Raw genomic sequence first — 18,465 nt, forward strand, 5'->3', positions numbered from 1 at the left:
TGTCAGGACCATTATCAGGTTGGTGGGTCAGGACCATTATCAGGTTGGTGGGTCAGGACCATTATCAGGTTGGTGGGTCAGGACCATTATCAGGTTGGTGGGTCAGGACCATTATCAGGACCATTATCAGGTCGGTGTGTCAGGACCATTATCAGGTCGGTGGTACAGGACCATTATCAGGTTGGTGGGTCAGGACCATTATCAGGACCATTATCGAATTGGGTGTCAGGACCATTATAGTGGAGTGGTCAGGACCATTATCGGTTGGTGGGTCAGGACCATTATCAGTTGTGTGACAGCCATTATCAGCAGTGTGTCAGGACCATTAACAGGTTGGTGTCAGGACCATTATCAGGTTGGTTCTCAGGACCATTATCAGGTAGGTGAGTCATGACCATTATCAGGTTGGTGGGTCAGGACCACTATCAGGTTGTGGGTCAGGACCACTACCAGGACCATTATCAGGCCATTTCAGGTTGGTCAGGACCATTATCAGCTCGGTGTATCAGGACCATTATCAGGTTGGTGTGTCAGGACCGTTATCAGGACCATTATCAGGTTGGTGGGTCAGGACCATTATCAGCTCGGTGTATCATGACCATTATCAGGTTGGTGGGTCAGGACCACTATCAGGTTGGTGGGTCAGGACCACTATCAGGTTGGTGTGTCAGGACCATTATCAGGTTGGTGTGTCAGGACCACTATCGGCAGTGTGTCCAGGACCATTATCAGCTTGGTGTGTCAGGACCATTATCAGGTTGGTGTGTCAGGACCATTATCAGGTTGGTGGTCAGGACCACTATCAGGTTGGTTGGTCAGGACCATTATGCATGTGGCAGCACACTATCAGGTTGGTGGTCAGGACCATTACCAGCTTTCAGACCATTATCAGGTTGGTGGGTCAGGACCATTATCAGGTTGTTGGTCAGGACCACTATCAGGTTGGTGGTCGTCAACTATTATCAGGTTGGTGCGTCAGGACCATTATCAGGTTGCGTGTCAGACCATTATCGTGTGGTGGGTCAGACCATTATCAGGTTGGTGGGTTAGACCATTATCAGGTTGGTGGTCAGGACCATTATCAGGTTGGTGGTCAGACCATTATCAGGTTGGTGGGTCAGGACCATTATCAGGTTGGTGGGTCAGGACCATTATCAGGTTGGTGTGTCAGGACCATTATCAGCTTGTTGGTGTCAGAACCATTGCCATCGGGGTTAACCATTATCAGGTTGGTGGGTCAGACCATATTTAATCATTATCAGGTTGCACCATTATCAGTTGGTGTGTAAGTAACCATTATCGTTTGTGGGTCAGAACCACTATAGGTTGGTGCACCTAATGTATTGGGTGGTGCCATTATGGGTTTTGGGCCATTATCAGTGGTGTGTCAGGACCATTATCAGGTTGTGGTCAGGACCATTATCAGGTTGGTGGATCACGACCAGTACCAACTAATATCATACCACTATCGTATTGGTGGGTCAGAACCATTATCAGGCGGGTAGGGCAACCATACAGTTGGTAGGACCGTAACGACCAATATCAGGTTGGTGGGTCAGACCATTATCAGCTTGGTGTATCAGCTTACCATTATCAGGTTTGTGGGTCAGAACCATTATCAGTTGGTATGTTTAATCTGTTATCAGGTTGTTGTGTGACCATTATCAGGTAAGTGTTAACTATTACCAGGTTGGTGTGTCAGAACCATTATCAGGTGGTGTGTCAGGACCAATATCGGTATTGTGGTCAGGACCATTATCAGCAGGTTGGTGGGTCAGACCATTATCAGGTTGGTGGGCGGAACCATTATCAGTTGGTGTCAGGACCATTATCAGGTTGGTGGGTCAGGACCATTATCAGGTTGGTGGGTCAGGACCATTATCAGGACCATTATCAGGTCGGTGTGTCAGGACCATTATCAGGTCGGTGGGTCAGGACCATTATCAGCTTGGTGGGTCAGGACCATTATCAGCTTGGTGTGTCAGGACCATTATCAGGTTGGTGTCAGGACCATTATCAGGTTGGTGTGTCAGACCATTATCAGGTTGGTGAGTCATGACCATTATCAGGTTGGTGGGTCAGGACCACTATCAGGTTGGTGGGTCAGGACCACTACTGGTGACCATTATCAGGTTGGTGGGTCGGACCATTATCAGCTCGTTATCAGACCATTATCAGGTTGGTGTGTCAGACCGTTATCAGACCATCAGCGTTGGTGGGTCAGACCATTATCAGTGGTGTATCGACCATTATCAGGTTGGTGGGTCAGGACCACTATCAGGTTGGTGGGTCAGGACCATTATCAGGTTGGTGTATCATGACCATTATCAGGTTGGTGGGTCAGGACCACTATCAGGTTGGTGGGTCAGGACCACTATCAGGTTGGTGGGTCAGGACCATTATCAGTTGGTGTATCACAACCATTATCAGGTTGGTGGTCAGGACCATATCAGGTTGGTGGGTCAGGACCACTATCGGTTGGTGGTCAGACCACTATCAGGTCGATCGTTTAACATTATCAGGTTGGTGGTCAGGACCACTATCAGGTTGGTGGGTCAGGACCACTATCAGGTTAGGCCTTTACAGACAACATTCCAGAAACTACAGACAACAGGCTGTGCTGGTGCTGTAACGGTACAGGGGTGGTTGCCCCGGTAGGCGAAGCATACAATATAGGCAGGGGTTGTTGCTCGGGACCAGTATGAAGTATTAATATAGGCAGGGGTTGCTGCTCTGGGACGCGCCAGTATGAAGTATTAATATAGGCAGGGTTGTTGCTCTGGGCCCAGTATGAAGTACAATATAGGCAGGGGTTGTTTCTCTAGGCCGCATGAAGCAGTAATATAGGTAGGGGGTTGCTCCAGATGTATAATATAGGCAGGGGTTGTTGCCTGGGCCAGTATTTTCATAGGCAGGGGTTGTTGTTCTGGGCCAGTATATAAATATAGGGCAGGGGGTTGTTGCTCTGGGCCAGTATGAAGTATTAATATAGGCAGGGGTTGCTCGTATGGCCAGTATGGAGTAATATAGGCAGGGGTTGTTGCTGTGGGACGCAGTATGGAGTATTAATATAGGCAGGGGTTGCTTTGGGCGGCCAGTATGAAGTATTAATATAGGCAGGGTTGTTGCTTTGGGACGCGGATGAAGTATAAATATAGGCAGGGTTGTTGCCAGTATGAAGTTAATATAGGCAGGGGTTGTTGCTCTGGGCCAGTATGGAAGTATTTAGGCAGGGTGTTGCTCATCAGTATGGTATTAATATAGGCAGGGGGTTGTTGCTCTGGGCCAGTATGAAGTATTAATATAGGCAGGGGGTTGTTGCTGTGGCCAGTATGAAGTATTAATATAGGCAGGGGGTTGTTGCTCTGGGACGGCCAGTATGGAGTATTAATATAGGCAGGGGGTTGTTGCTTTGGGACGGCCAGTATGAAGTATTAATATAGGCAGGGGGTTGTTGCTCTGGGACGGCCAGTATGAAGTATTAATATAGGCAGGGGGTTGTTGCTCTGGGACGGCCAGTATGAAGTTACCCACAACAGCTAGACTGGACCAGAGCACTGGTGGGACCTTTAGTCTCTGAATCAGAATCACAGAGCAGCTTAGTGCTGCAGTAGTTACCCTACACGGTGATTGGTGCATACATACACAAACACACATATTAACCGTCCGTCTCTCTCTGTCTGTCTGTCTCTCTCTCTGTCTGTCTGTCTGTCTCTCTCTCTCTGTCTCTCTATCCGTCTCTCTCTCTCTGCCTGTCTCTCTGTCTGTCTGTCTCTCTAGGAGACGATGAAGCAGCTGACGTGGCTGGCGGCCGAGCGGCGTCTCTGTACAGATGGAGACTCTGAGGAAGACCACTCCCCCACCTCTCAGGAGGAGGAGGAGGAGGAGGAAGAGGAGGGGCCTAAAGGGGAGGAGTCTGGAGAGGGGGGGGGCAGCAAGGAGGGAGGAGAAGAGGAGGGAGGAGACGAGGAGACGCCAGCAGGAGAGGAGACGACCAGAGGAGGAGCAGGAGGACGCTGTCTGGGACGGGGAAGAGGTGCCTCTCTCTCTCATCTGGCTTTCTGTTTCTCTCTCTGGTCTTACTTAGTACCCTATATAGGCCACTAGTCTTACTGTGTGTGGTCTTACTTAGTACCCTATATAGGCCACTAGTCTCACTGTGTGTGGTCTTACTTAGTACCCTATATAGGCCACTAGTCTTACTGTGTGTGGTCTTACTTAGTACCCTATATAGGCCACTAGTGTTACTGTGTGTGGTCTTACTTAGTACCCTATAGGCCACTAGTCTCACTGTGTGTGGTCTTACTTAGTACCCTATAGGCCACTAGTCTTACTCTGTGTGGTCTTACTTAGTACCCTATAGGCCACTAGTCTTACTGTGTGTGGTCTTACTCGTAGCCCCTATAGGCCACTAGTCTTACTGTGTGTGTCGTACTTAGTACCCTTTATAGGCCACTAGTGTTACTGTGTGTGGTCTTACTTAGTACCCTATAGGCCACTAGTCTCACTGTGAGTGGTCTTACTTAGTACCCTATAGGCCACTAGTCTTACTGTGTGTGGTCTTACTTAGTACCCTATAGGCCACTAGTCTCACTGTGTGTGGAGTTCTTACTTAGTACCCTATATAGGCCACTAGTCTCACTGTGTGTGTCTCCTTAATTTAAGTACCCTTAGGCGCACTGTCTTACTGTGTGTGGTCTTACTTAGTACCCTATAAGCCCACTAGTCTAACTGTGTGTGGTCTTACTTAGTACCCTATGGGCCACTAGTCTCACTGTGTGTGGTCTTACTTAGTACCCTATATAGGCCACTAGTCTTACTTGTGTGTCTTACTTAGTAACCCTATATAGGCCACTAGTCTTACTGTGTGTGGTCTTACTTAGTAACCTCATATAGGCCACTGTCTCACTGTGTGTGGTCTTACTTAGTACCCTATATAGCCCTACGTCTTACTGTGTGTGTCTTACTTAGTACCCTATATGGCCACTAGTCTCACTGTGTGTGGTTTTACTTAGTACCCTATAGGCCACTAGTCTTACTGTGTGTGGTCTTACTTAGTACCCTATATAGGCCACTAGTGTTACTGTGTGTGGTCTTACTTAGTACCCTATAGGCCACTAGTCTCACTGTGTGTGGTCTTACTTAGTACCCTATAGGCCACTAGTCTTACTCTGTGTGCTTACTTAGTACCCTATATAGGCCACTAGTCTTACTGTGTGTGGTCTTACTTAGTACCCCTTTATAGGCCACTAGTGTTACTGTGTGTGGTCTTACTTAGTACCCTTATAGGCCACTATATCCCTGGTGAGTGGTCTTACTTAGTACCCTATAGGCCACTAGTCTCACTGTGTGGTCTTACTCTAGTACCCCCTTATAGGCCACTAGTCTCACTGTGTGTGGTCTTACTTGGTACCCTATAGGCCACTAGTCTCACTGTGAGTGGTCTTACTTAGTACCCTATAGGCCACTAGTCTCACTGTGTGGTCTTACTTAGTACCCCTATAGGCCACTAGTCTTACTCTGTGTGGTCTTACTTAGGTACCCCTTTATAGGCCACTAGTCTTACTGTGTGTGGTCTTACTTAGTACCCTATAGGCCACTAGTCTTACTGTGTGGGTCTTACTTAGTACCCCTTTATAGGCCACTAGTGTTACTGTGTGTGGTCTTACTTGTAACCCTATAGGCCACTAGTCTCACTGTGTGTGGTCTTACTTAGTACCCTATATAGGGCCACTAGTCTTACTGTGTGTGGTCTTACTTAGTACCCTATAGGCCACTAGTCTCACTGTGTGTGGTCTTACTTAGTACCCTATATAGGCCACTAGTCTTACTGTGTGTGGTTTTACTTAGTACCCTATATAGGCCACTAGTCTGACTGTGTGTGGTCTTACTTAGTACCCTATAGGCCACTAGTCTCACTGTGTGTGGTCTTACTTTAGTACCCTATATAGGCCACTAGTCTCACTGTGAGTGGTCTTACTTAGTACCCTATAGGCCACTAGTCTTACTGTGTGTGGTCTTACTTAGTACCCTTTATAGGCCACTAGTCTTACTGTGTGTGGTCTTACTTAGTACCCTATATAGGCCACTAGTCTTACTGTGTGTAGTCTTACTTAGTACCCTATAGGCCACTAGTCTCACTGTGTGTGGTCTTACTTAGTACCCTATAGGCCACTAGTCTCACTGTGTGTGTGTGTGTTCTTACCGTGTGTGTGTGTGTGTGTGTGTGTGTGTGTGTGTGGTCCCCTGCAGGTCGTAGCCGTCCTCTCCGAGGTCTGAGGAGAGGACGCCAGCAGCGCCACAGCAAAGACGCCGCTAAACTCCTCCAGCTGTACGACGACAACATCGTCAACAATGACCCGCAGAGAGAGAGCAAGGACCTGGCCTTCGCCCAGAGCTACCTCCACAGGGTATAAACAATATAAGTAAAAGTATATGTACACATTATGTATTAAAAATAAAGATAGAAATAAAAAAATAAATAAAGAGCAAAGAGCATTACAGCAGAAGTAACAGAAGTTATACGAGTTACAGTTCTCAAGGACGCACGCACACAGAGACGCCACGGACGGCACGCACGCCACGGCACGGCTAAAATCTGTATCGGCTGGCCTAACTCAAAGAGAATCAGAAATCAGAATCAGCCTAGAAAGTTGTAATCGGTGCATCTCTAATTATTATCTGGACCGACTCCTGATTGGCCAATCGGAGCATTCTGAGTTGGACGCTGGTTCAACGGATTATGGGGGGAAAATTTGTTTCAAATCGGTAAAATAGAAGTAACGAGTGGCACATAACATAAGGGTTTATTTAGTTTGAGTTTAACTTGTCCAGTGGGGCAGATACTTTCTCTCCCACTAACCCTGCAAACACATCCACTTGTCCCGGACCGGCCTTGAAGTCGAGCCCTGTAGGCTGTCGCTGGTTCTGTCACTCAGAACATCGGTTCCTCTACCAAATCAACCGTCCTTTTGGGATAAGGTTCTTACACTGTGACTGTGTGTCTGCATGAACTAGATTTTGGGGTATGGTAACCTCTGTCCCGTGTGTGTTCAGGTGCGTGAAGTAGATTTTGGGTATGGTAACCTCTGTCCCGTGTGTGTTCAGGTGCGTGAAGTAGATTTTGGGGTATGGTAACCTCTGTCCCGTGTGTGAGAAGTAGATTTTGGGGTATGGTAACCTCTGTCCCGTGTGTGTTCAGGTGCGTGAGAAGTAGATTTTGGGTATGGTAACCTCTGTCCCGTGTGTGTTCAGGTGCGTGAAGTAGATTTTGGGGTATGGTAACCTCTGTCCCGTGTGTGAGAAGTAGATTTTGGGGTATGGTAACCTCTGTCCCGTTGTGTTCAGGTGCGCGGAAGTAGATTTTGGGGTATGGTATTACCTTCTGTCCCGTGTGTGTTCAGGTGTCAGAAGTAGATTTTGGGTATGGTAACCTCTGTCCGCGTTGTGTTCAGGTGCGTGAAGTAGATTTTGGGTATGGTAACCTCTGTCCGTGTGTGTTCAGGTGTATGAAGTAGATTTTGGGTATGGTAACCTCTGTCCCGTGTGTTAGGTGTATAGGTAGATTTTGGGTATGGTAACCTCTGTCCCGTGGTGTGTTCAGGTGCATGAAGTAGATTTTGGGTATGGTAACCTCTGTCCCGGTGTGTTCTCAAGGTACGAAGTAGATTTTGGGGGTAACCTCTGTCCCGTGTGTTTCAGGTGCATGAAGTAGATTTTGGGTATGGTAACCTCTGTCCCGTTGTGTCTTCAGGTGCATGAAGTAGATTTTGGGGTATGGTAACCTCTGTCCCGTGTGTGCGTTCAGGTGCGAGAAGTAGATTTTGGGGTTGCGTAACCTCTGTCCCGTTGTGTTCAGGTGCGGAGAAGTAGATTTTGGGGTATGGTAACCTCTGTCCCGTGTGTGTTCAGGTGTGTGAGAAGTAGATTTTGGGGTATGGTAACCTCTGTCCCGTGTGTGTTCAGGTGTGTGAGAAGTAGATTTTGGGTATGGTAACCTCTGTCCCGTGTGTGTTCAGGTGTGAGAAGTAGATTTTGGGTATGGTAACCTCTGTCCCGTGTGTGTTCAGGTGCATGAAGTAGATTTTGGGTATGGTAACCTCTGTCCCGTGTGTCTTCAGGTGTGTGAGAAGTAGATTTTGGGTATGGTAACCTCTGTCCCGTGTGTCTTCAGGTGTGTGAGAAGTAGATTTTGGGTATGGTAACCTCTGTCCCGTGTGTCTTCAGGTGCATGAAGTAGATTTTGGGTATGGTAACCTCTGTCCCGTGTGTGTTCAGGTGTGTGAAGTAGATTTTGGGGTATGGTAACCTCTGTCCCGTGTGTCTTCAGGTGTGTGAGAAGTAGATTTTGGGTATGGTAACCTCTGTCCCGGTGTGTTCAGGTGTGAGAAGTAGATTTTGGGTATGGTAACCTCTGTCCCGTGTGTGTTCAGGTGTGTGAGAAGTAGATTTTGGGTATGGTAACCTCTGTCCCGTGTGTGTTCAGGTGCGTGAAGTAGATTTTGGGTATGGTAACCTCTGTCCCGTGTGTCTTCAGGTGTGTGAGAAGTAGATTTTTGGGTATGGTAACCTCTGTCCGGTGTTGTTCAGGTGTGCTGAAGTAGATTTTGGGTATGGTAACCTCTGTCCCGTGTTGTGTTCAGGTGCGTGAAGTAGATTTTGCGTTGTAACCTCTGTCCCGTGTGTGTGTTCAGGTGCGTAGAAGTAAGTTTTTGGGGTATGGTAACCTCTGTCCCGGTGTGTTTCAGGTGCGGGAGTAGATTTTGGGTATGGTAACCTCTGTCCCGGTGTGTTTCAGGTGCGTGAGAAGTAGATTTTGGGGTATGGTAACCTCTGTCCGTGGTGTGTGTCTAGGTGCGTGAAGTAGATTTTGGGGTATGGTAACCTCTGTCCTGTGTGTCTGGTGGTGCATGTAAGATTTTGGGGTATGGTAACCTCTGTCCCGTGTTGTCTTCAGGTGTGAGAAGTAGATTTTGGGTATGGTAACCTCTGTCCGTGGTTGTCTTCAGGCATGTAAGAGAAGTAGATTTGGGGTATGGTAAACCTCTGTCCCGGTGTGTGTTCAGGTGCGTGAGAAGTAGATTTTGGGTATGGTAACCTCTGTCCGTGTGGGTCTTCGGGTGCAGGAGTAGATTTTGGGTATGGTAACCTCTGTCCCGGTGGTGTTCCAGGTGCATGAAGTAGATTTTGGGGTATGGTAACCTCTGTCCCGGTGTGTTCAGGTGCGTGAAGTAGATTTTGGGGTATGGTAACCTCTGTCCCGGTGTGTGTTCAGGTACTGAAGTAGATTTTGGGTATGGTAACCTCTGTCCCGTTGTGTGTCAGGTGCATGAAGTAGATTTTGGGTATGGTAACCTCTGCCGTGCCGTGTTGTGTGAGGTAGATTTTGGGGTATGGTAACCTCTGTCCCGGTGTGTCTTCAGGTGCGTGAAGTAGATTTTGGGGTATGGTAACCTCTGTCCCGTGTGTTCCGTCAGGTGCAGAAGTAGATTTTGGGTATGGTAACCTCTGTCCCGTGTGTTCAGGTGCGGGAAGTAGATTTTGGCATATGGTAACCTCTGTCCCGTGTGTCTTCAGGTGCGTGAAAGTAGATTTTGGGGTATGGTAACCTCTGTCCGTGTGTCTTCAGGTTCATGAAGTAGATTTTTGGGTATGGTAACCTCTGTCCCGGCGGGTCTTCGGTGCATGAAGTAGATTTTGGGGTATGGTAACCTCTGTCCCGTGTGTCTTCAGGTGCGTGAGAAGTAGATTTTGGGTATATGGTAACCTCTGTCCCGTGTGTCTTCAGGTGCGTGAGAAGTAGATTTTGGGTATGGTAACCTCTGTCCCGTGTGTGTTCAGGTGCGTGAGAAGTAGATTTTTTGGGTATGGTAACCTCTGTCCCGTGTGTGTTCAGGTGCATGAAGTAGATTTTGGGTATGGTAACCTCTGTCCCGTGTGTGTTCAGGTGCATGAAGTAGATTTTGGGGTATGGTAACCTCTGTCCCGTGTGTGTTCAGGTGCATGAAGTAGATTTTGGGGTATGGTAACCTCTGTCCCGTGTGTGTTCAGGTGTGTGAGAAGTAGATTTTGGGGTATGGTAACCTCTGTCCCGTGTGTGTTCAGGTGCATGAAGTAGATTTTGGGTATGGTAACCTCTGTCCCGTGTGTGTTCAGGTGCATGAAGTAGATTTTGGGTATGGTAACCTCTGCCCGTGTGTGTTTAGGTGCATGAAGTAGATTTTGGGTATGGTAACCTCTGTCCCGTGTGTGTTCAGGTGTGCATGAAGTAGATTTTGGGTATGGTAACCTCTGTCCCGTGTGTGTTCAGGGTTGCAGAAGTAGATTTGGGGTATGGTAACCTCTGTCCCGTGTGTGTTCAGGTGTGTGAGAAGTAGATTTTGGGTATGGTAACCTCTGTCCTGTGTGTTTCTTAGGTGCGTGAGTAGATTTTGGGGTATGGTAACCCTCTGCCCGTGTAGTCTTCAGGTGTGGAGAAGTAGATTTTGGGGTATGGTAACCTCTGTCCCGGTGTGTGTTCAGGTGCGGAGAAGTAGATTTTGGGTATGGTAACCTCTGCGTGTGTGTTCAGGTGCATGAAGTAGATTTTGGGGGTATGGTAACCTCTGTCCCGTGTGTGTTCAGGTGCAGAAGTAGATTTTGGGGTATGGTAACCTCTGTCCCGGTGTTGTTCAGGTGTGTGAGAAGTAGATTTTGGGTATGGTAACCTCTGTCCTGTGTGGTTCAGGTGTAGTAGATTTTGGGTATGGTAACCTCTGTCCGTGTGTTCAGGTGTGAGAAGTAGATTTTGGGGTATGGTAACCTCTGTCCCGTGTGTTTTTCAGTCGTGCAGAAGTAGATTTTGGGTATGGTAACCTCTGTCCCGTGGTGTGTTCGGTGCGTGAGAAGTAGTTTTGGTATGGTAACCTCTGTCCCGTGGTGTGTTCAGTTGCGGAGAAGTAGATTTTTGGGTATGGTAACCTCTGTCCGGGTGTGTTCAGGTGCGTGAGAAGTAGATTTTGGGGTATGGTAACCTCTGTCCGTGTGTCTGCAGGCGTGAGAAGTAGATTTTGGGGGTATGGTAACCTCTGTCCCGTGTGTGTTCAGGTGTGTGAGAAGTAGATTTTGGGTATGGTAACCTCTGTCCCGTGTGTGTTCAGGTGCATGAAGTAGATTTTGGGGTATGGTAACCTCTGTCCCGTGTGTGTTCAGGTGTGTGAGAAGTAGATTTTGGGTATGGTAACCTCTGTCCCGTGTGTGTTCAGGTGTGTGAAGTAGATTTTGGGGTATGGTAACCTCTGTCCCGTGTGTGTTCAGGTGCATGAAGTAGATTTTGGGGTATGGTAACCTCTGTCCCGTGTGTGTTCAGGTGCGTGAAGTAGATTTTGGGTATGTAACCTTGTCTCCGTGTGTGTTCAGGTGCATGAAGTAGATTTTGGGTATGGTAACCTCTGTCCCGGTGTGTGTTCAGGTGCGTGAAGTAGATTTTGGGTATGGTAACCTCTGTCCCGTGTGTGTTCAGGTGCGTGAAGTAGATTTTGGGGTATGGTAACCTCTGTCCCGGTGTGTTCAGGTGCGTGAAGTAGATTTTGGGTATGGTAACCTCTGTCCCGTGTGTGTTCAGGTGCGTGAAGTAGATTTTGGGTATGGTAACCTCTGTCCCGTGTGTCTTCAGGGTGCGGAGAAGTAGATTTTGGGGTATGGTAACCTCTGTCCCGTGTCTTCAGGTGCATGAAGTAGATTTTGGGGTATGGTAACCTCTGTCCCGTGTGTGTTCAGGTGCATGAAGTAGATTTTGGGTATGGTAACCTCTGTCCCGTGTGTGTTCAGGTGTGTGAGAAGTAGATTTTGGGTATGGTAACCTCTGTCCCGGTGTGTTCAGGTGCATGAAGTAGATTTTGGGGTATGGTAACCTCTGTCCCGTGTGTGTTCAGGTGTGTGAGAAGTAGATTTTGGGGTATGGTAACCTCTGTCCCGTGTGTGTTCAGGTGCGTGAAGTAGATTTTGGGGTATGGTAACCTCTGTCCCGTGTGTGTTCAGGTGTGTGAGAAGTAGATTTTGGGGTATGGTAACCTCTGTCCCGTGTGTGTTCAGGTGCGAGAAGTAGATTTTGGGTATGGTAACCTCTGTCCCGGTGTGTTCAGGTGCATGAAGTAGATTTTGGGTTATGGTAACCTTCCCGTCGGTGTGTTCAGGTGCGTGAGAAGTAGATTTTGGGTATGGTAACCTCGCCCCCGGTGTGTTCAGGTGTGCGAGAAGTGATTTTGGGTATGGTAACCTCTGTCCCGTGTGTGTTCAGGTGCATGAAGTAGATTTTGGGTATGGTAACCTCTGTCCCGTGTGTGTTCAGGTGTGTGAGAAGTAGATTTTGGGGTATGGTAACCTCTGTCCCGTGTGTGTTCAGGTGCGTGAAGTAGATTTTGGGTATGGTAACCTCTGTCCCGTGTGTGTTCAGGTGCATGAAGTAGATTTTGGGGTATGGTAACCTCTGTCCCGTGTGTCTTCAGGTGCATGAAGTAGATTTTGGGTATGGTAACCTCTGTCCCGGTGTGTGTTCAGGTGTTGAGAAGTAGATTTTGGGTATGGTAACCTCTGTCCTGTGTCTTCAGGGTCATGAAGTAGATTTTGGGTATGGTAACCTCTGTCCCGTGTGTGTTCAGGTGCATGAAGTAGATTTTGGGTATGGTAACCTCTGTCCCGTGTGTCTTCAGGTGCTGAAGTAGATTTTGGTATGGTAACCTCTGTCCCGTGGTGTTTCAGGTTAAGTAGATTTTGGTTATGGTACCTCTGTCCGTGGTGTTTCAGGTGCATGAAGTAGATTTTGGGTATGGTAACCTCTGTCCCGTGTGTGTTCAGGTTGCGAGAAGCAGATTTTGGGTATGGTAACCTCTGTCCGTGTTGTGTTCAGGTGCGTAGAAGTAGATTTTGGGATATGGTAACCTCTGTCCCGTGGTGTGTCTTCAGGTGCATGAGAAGTAGATTTTGGGTATGGTAACCTCTGTCCGTGGTCTTCAGGTGCATGAAGTAGATTTTGGGGTTTGGTAACCTCTGTCCCGTGTGTTTCAGGTGCGTGAAGATAGATTTTGGGTATGGTAACCTCTGTCCCGGTGTGTTTCAGGTGCGTGAAGTAGATTTTGGGTATGGTAACCTCTGTCGTGTGTTTCAGGTGCGTGAAGTAGATTTTGGGGTATGGTAACCTCTGTCCCGGTGTTGTTCAGGTGCGTGAAGTAGATTTTGGGGTATGGTAACCTCTGTCCCGTGTGTCTTCAGGTGCATGAAGTAGATTTTGGGGTATGGTAACCTCTGTCCCGTGTGTCTTCAGGTGCATGAAGTAGATTTTGGGGTATGGTAACCTCTGTCCCGTGTGTGTTCAGGTGCATGAAGTAGATTTTGGGTATGGTAACCTCTGTCCCGTGTGTGTTCAGGTGCGTGAAGTAGATTTTGGGGTATGGTAACCTCTGTCCCGTGTGTGTTCAGGTGCATGAAGTAGATTTTGGGTATGGTAACCTCTGTCCCGTGTGTGTTCAGGTGCATAAGTAGATTTTTGGGTATGGTAACCTCTGTCCCGGTGGTGTTCAGGTGCGTGAGAAGTAGATTTTGGGTGTGGTAACCTCTGTCCTGTGTTGTTCAGGTGCATGAAGTAGATTTTGGGGTTGGTAACCTCTGTCCCGTGTGTGTCAGGTGCGAGAAGTAGATTTTGGGTATGGTAACCTCTGTCCCGTGTGTGTTCAGGTGCGAGAAGTAGATTTTGGGGTATGGTAACCTCTGTCCCGTGTGTCTTCAGGTGCATGAAGTAGATTTTGGGTATGGTAACCTCTGTCCCGTGTGTGTTCAGGTGCGTGAAGTAGATTTTGGGTATGGTAACCTCTGTCCCGTGTGTCTTCAGGTGCATGAAGTAGATTTTGGGTATGGTAACCTCTGTCCCGTGGTCGTTCAGGTGCGTGAAAGTAGATTTTGGGTATGGTAACCTCTGTCCCGTGTGTCTTCAGGTGCGTAAGTAGATTTTGGGGTATGGTAACCTCTGTCCCGTGTGTGTTCAGGTGCATGAAGTAGATTTTGGGTATGGTAACCTCTGTCCCGTGTGTCTTCAGGTGCGTGAGAAGTAGATTTTGGGGTATGGTAACCTCTGTCCCGTGTGTGTTCAGGTGCGTGAGAAGTAGATTTTGGGTATGGTAACCTCTGTCCCGTGTGTGTTCAGGTGCGTGAAGTAGATTTTGGGGTATGGTAACCTCTGTCCCGTGTGTTCAGGTGCATGAAGTAGATTTTGGGTATGGTAACCTCTGTCCCGTGTGTCTTCAGGTGCGTGAAGTAGATTTTGGGGTATGGTAACCTCTGTCCCGTGTGTGTTCAGGTGCATGAAGTAGATTTTGGGTATGGTAACCTCTGTCCCGTGTGTCTTCAGGTGCATGAAGTAGATTTTGGGTATGGTAACCTCTGTCCCGTGTGTCTTCAGGTGCGTGAAGTAGATTTTGGGTATGGTAACCTCTGTCCCGTGTGTGTTCAGGTGCGTGAGAAGTAGATTTTGGGGTATGGTAACCTCTGTCCCGTGTGTGTTCAGGTGCGTGAAGTAGATTTTGGGGTATGGTAACCTCTGTCCCGTGTGTGTTCAGGGGTGAAGTAGATTTTGGGTATGGTAACCTCTGTCCCGTGTGTGTTCAGGTGCGTGAAGTAGATTTTGGGTATGATAACCTCTGTCCCGTGTGTGTCGTGCAGTGAAGTAGATTTTGGGGTATGGTAACCTCTGTCCCGTGTGTGTTCAGGTGCGTGAAGTAGATTTTGGGTATGGTAACCTCTGTCCCGTGTGTGTTCAGGTGTGTGAAGTAGATTTTGGGTATGGTAACCTCTGTCCCGTGTGTCTTCAGGTGTGTGAGAAGTAGATTTTGGGTATGGTAACCTCTGTCCCGTGTGTGTTCAGGTGTGTGAGAAGTAGATTTTGGGGTATGGTAACCTCTGTCCCGTGTGTCTTCAGGTGTGAGAAGTAGATTTTGGGGTATGGTAACCTCTGTCCCGTGTGTGTTCAGGTGTGTGAAGTAGATTTTGGGGTATGTTAACCTCCTGTCCCGTGTGTGTTCAGGTGCGAGAAGTAGATTTTGGGTATGGTAACCTCTGTCCCGTGGTGTTCAGGTGCGAGAAGTAGATTTTGGGTATGGTAACCTCTGTCCCGTGTGTGTTCAGGTGCGTGGAAGTAGATTTTGGGGTATGGTAACCTCTGTCCCGTGTGGTCTTCAGGTGCAGTGAAGTAGATTTTGGGGTATGGTAACCTCTGTCCCGTGTTTTTTCAGGTGCATGAAGTAGATTTTGGGTATGGTAACCTCTGTCCCGGTGGTCTTCAGGTGCGTGAAGTAGATTTTGGTTGCGGTAACCTCTGTCCCGTGGTGTTCAGGTGCGTGAAGTAGATTTTGGGGTATGGTAACCCCTGTCCGTGTGTGTTCGTGTGCATGAAGTGAGATTTTGGGTATGGTAACCTCTGTCCCGTGTGTTCAGGTGCGTGAAGTAGATTTTGGTATGGTAACCTCTGTCCCGTATGTGTTCAGGTGCGTGAAAGTAGATTTTGGGTATGGTAACCTCTGTCCCGGTGTGTTCAGGTGCGTAAGTAGATTTTGGGTATGGTAACCACTGTCCCGTGTTCTTCAGGTGCTGTGCGAAAATAGATTTTGGCGTATGGTACCTGTCCTGCATGGCCCTCAGTTGGTGGAAAGTTTTACATGTTCTCTTCGTTAGTGGAAACACATGTTTACAGATGGTTCCCAGCAGGTGCTACAGTGTGGACTGGTAGGCAGAAAACACATGTTTACTCATGGTTCCCCCCTGTTAGTGGAAACACATGTTTACTGATGGTTCCCAGCCAAAATACCTGTCTGTTAGTGAACACAGGTCTGTCAGCTGTTTGTGGTCCATTTTTTTGTGTTTTTTTTGCTCTGTTTTCGTTGCTTTTTTCTGCATGTTGCTCTTTGTCATGTTTTCGTTGCTTTTTTTCCCCAACGTATTTGACGCTAAGTTGGTACATTCTAGATGAAAACTGTAAAACACATCACAGGTTGTGTTTGGGTCTGCTGGGGTGATATATTCCCCTTAACCTGTCCCTGGGGATTAATAAATGTATTTTCAGGTCGTCTTAACCTCAGCGTTGTATTCGGGGAGCGATATGATGAATCTCACTATGAACCACAGACATTATCATTCATCTTATAGTTAACCCTCTGAGGGGAAACTTTAACACAGATTAGTATTCTTATTGTAGAATGTCGACTGACATTTTCAGGAACACAGTCATGGAAATTTGCCGAAAAGTATTGGTTAAAATGCTCTGTGTCCCCGGTGCAGTTTGAGGAGCAGCAGGCGTTTGAACGCAGCCGGCGGTTCCTGCGCCAGCTGGAGATCAGTTTTGGAGATAATCCATCTCATTACCAGAAGATCATCAAAGCTCTGCAGACCGGTCCGGACCTGAGTCCAAACAGCATCGCCGAGGTAACGCACACAGCACTCTAATTATTGTTGTGTCTTATATAACATATTTTATATAACATTATTATTATTATTATTATATTATTATTATTATTATTTTATGTTATTATAATTATTATTATTATTTTATTGTATTATTATATTATTATTATTTTATTAATATATTATTAGTATTATTATTTTTATTATATTATTATTATTAGTAGTAGTAGTATTATATAATATTATTATTATAATATAATTATTATTATTATTATAATTATTGATGGTATTATTAGTATTTTATTTTATTATTATATATTTTATTATTATTATTATTATATAATAATTATTATTAGTGTTAGTATTGTTATTATTATATAATATTATTATTATTATTATATAATTATTATTATTATTATTATTATTATTGATGGAATTATTAGTATTATTATTAGTATTATTATTTTATTATGTTATTATAATTATTATTGATGGTATTATTGGTATTAGTATTATTATTTTATTATTATAATTATAATTATTATTGATGGAATTATTAGTATTATTATTTTATTTTATTAAAAATTTTATTATTTCATTATATTATTTTATTACTATATTATTAGTATTATTATAATTATTATTGATGGTATTATTAGTATTATTATTAGTATTATTATTATAATTATAATTATTATTGATGGAATTATTAGTATTATTAATATTAGTATTATTATTTTATTATTATTACAAATTGTATTTCATTTTATTATTATTATTATTATAGCGGACAAAGATGGATGGATGGATTATTATTATTATTTTATTAATATATTATTATTATTATTATAATTATTATTGATGGTATTGATCAGCGTGTGTGTGTTCCAGCTGAAGGCCCAGATGTCTGCGCTGCTGAAAGGCCACACCCACCTCCAGACTGAATTCTGGGTATTTTTTGACGAGCTCCGCCCCCCCCCAGCCCGCCCAGGACAGTTCGAAGAAGCTCATTGGCCGGAGGACGGAGGGGGCGGGTCCGACGGCGGGGAGGGCGGCGGCCTCGTGTTAGGGGGCGGAGCCAGCTGCGGCTTCGAGGAAGTGACGCTCCCAGAGCTGGAGGAGGAAGAGGAGGGGCTTAAGATCCAACCAATGGCGAGCCGGCGTCAGAGGAGGAAGATGGACGCCCACAGGAACTACAAGGTCTGAAAACACACATGCAGGGCTGTGATTGGTCGAATTAAGGGAATTCAATTGACCCAGTATTTCATTTAAAGGAAAGCTTGATAAAATAGCTTAGTGTTAGCTTAGTGTTAGCTTACTACGAGGTGTGAAAACACACATGGAGGGCTGTGATTGGTCGGATAAAGACTGTTTGTGTTCCAGGACTGTGATTGGTCGGATGAGGCAAAGATCAGCAGACACAGGAGGAAAGGATGCTCTCACTGCCATGGCAACAAGGTCTGTCCTCCATGTTTGATTACCTGTCAGGTGTGAATAAGTGACAGGAAGTGACCCGCCTGACTGAGCTGTTCATTTCCTGTCCAGACCTCAGGGGGCGTGTCCAGAGCCATGAAGAGTCTGGACCCGCTGTACTCTCAGATAAGCTCCGCCCACAAAGACCTGGACCTGAAGGGGGACCACAGTCCACAACCAGGTGTGTGTGTCTTTGTCTGTCTGTCTGTGTGTGTGTGTGTGTGTGTGTGTGTGTGTGTGTGTGTGTGTGTGTGTCTCTGTGTGTGTCTCTGTGTGTGTCTCTGTGTGTGTGTGTGTGTGTGTGTGTGTCTCTGTGTGTGTGTGTGTGTGTGTGTGTGTGTGTGTGTGTGTGTGTGTGTGTCTGTCTGTGTGTGTGTGTGTGTGTGTGTGTGTGTGTGTGTGTGTGTGTGTGTGTGTGTGTGTGTGTGTGTGTGTGTGTGTGTGTGTGTGTGTGTCTCTGTGTGTGTGTGTGTGTGTCTCGAGAGGAGAGGAGAGGAGAAGAGAAGAGAAGATAGATGGAGGAGAAGAGAAGAGAAGATAGATGGAGGAGAAGAGAAGATAGATGGA

General features: G+C 46.4%; 1 protein-coding gene across 1 annotated transcript in view; it reads left to right on the plus strand.

Annotated features, from left to right (window-relative positions):
* Positions 1-18,465, plus strand: part of LOC120562498 (GON-4-like protein) — a 53,225-nt gene that overhangs the window by 27,681 nt on the left and 7,079 nt on the right. The window contains exons 20-36 of the mRNA XM_039806207.1: positions 3,781-4,036; positions 6,253-6,410; positions 7,754-7,779; positions 8,590-8,642; positions 8,748-8,797; positions 9,525-9,550; positions 13,045-13,096; positions 13,865-13,915; positions 14,278-14,298; positions 14,381-14,431; positions 15,261-15,311; positions 15,463-15,486; positions 15,700-15,750; positions 16,303-16,446; positions 17,317-17,625; positions 17,809-17,883; positions 17,971-18,079. Of these exons, the coding sequence (XP_039662141.1) occupies positions 3,781-4,036; positions 6,253-6,410; positions 7,754-7,779; positions 8,590-8,642; positions 8,748-8,797; positions 9,525-9,550; positions 13,045-13,096; positions 13,865-13,915; positions 14,278-14,298; positions 14,381-14,431; positions 15,261-15,311; positions 15,463-15,486; positions 15,700-15,750; positions 16,303-16,446; positions 17,317-17,625; positions 17,809-17,883; positions 17,971-18,079 (1,507 nt within the window). The remainder of the gene's footprint in view (positions 1-3,780; positions 4,037-6,252; positions 6,411-7,753; positions 7,780-8,589; positions 8,643-8,747; positions 8,798-9,524; positions 9,551-13,044; positions 13,097-13,864; positions 13,916-14,277; positions 14,299-14,380; positions 14,432-15,260; positions 15,312-15,462; positions 15,487-15,699; positions 15,751-16,302; positions 16,447-17,316; positions 17,626-17,808; positions 17,884-17,970; positions 18,080-18,465) is intronic.

Source organism: Perca fluviatilis, chromosome 7, assembly GCF_010015445.1.
Source record: "Perca fluviatilis chromosome 7, GENO_Pfluv_1.0, whole genome shotgun sequence".
NCBI lineage: Eukaryota > Metazoa > Chordata > Actinopteri > Perciformes > Percidae > Perca > Perca fluviatilis.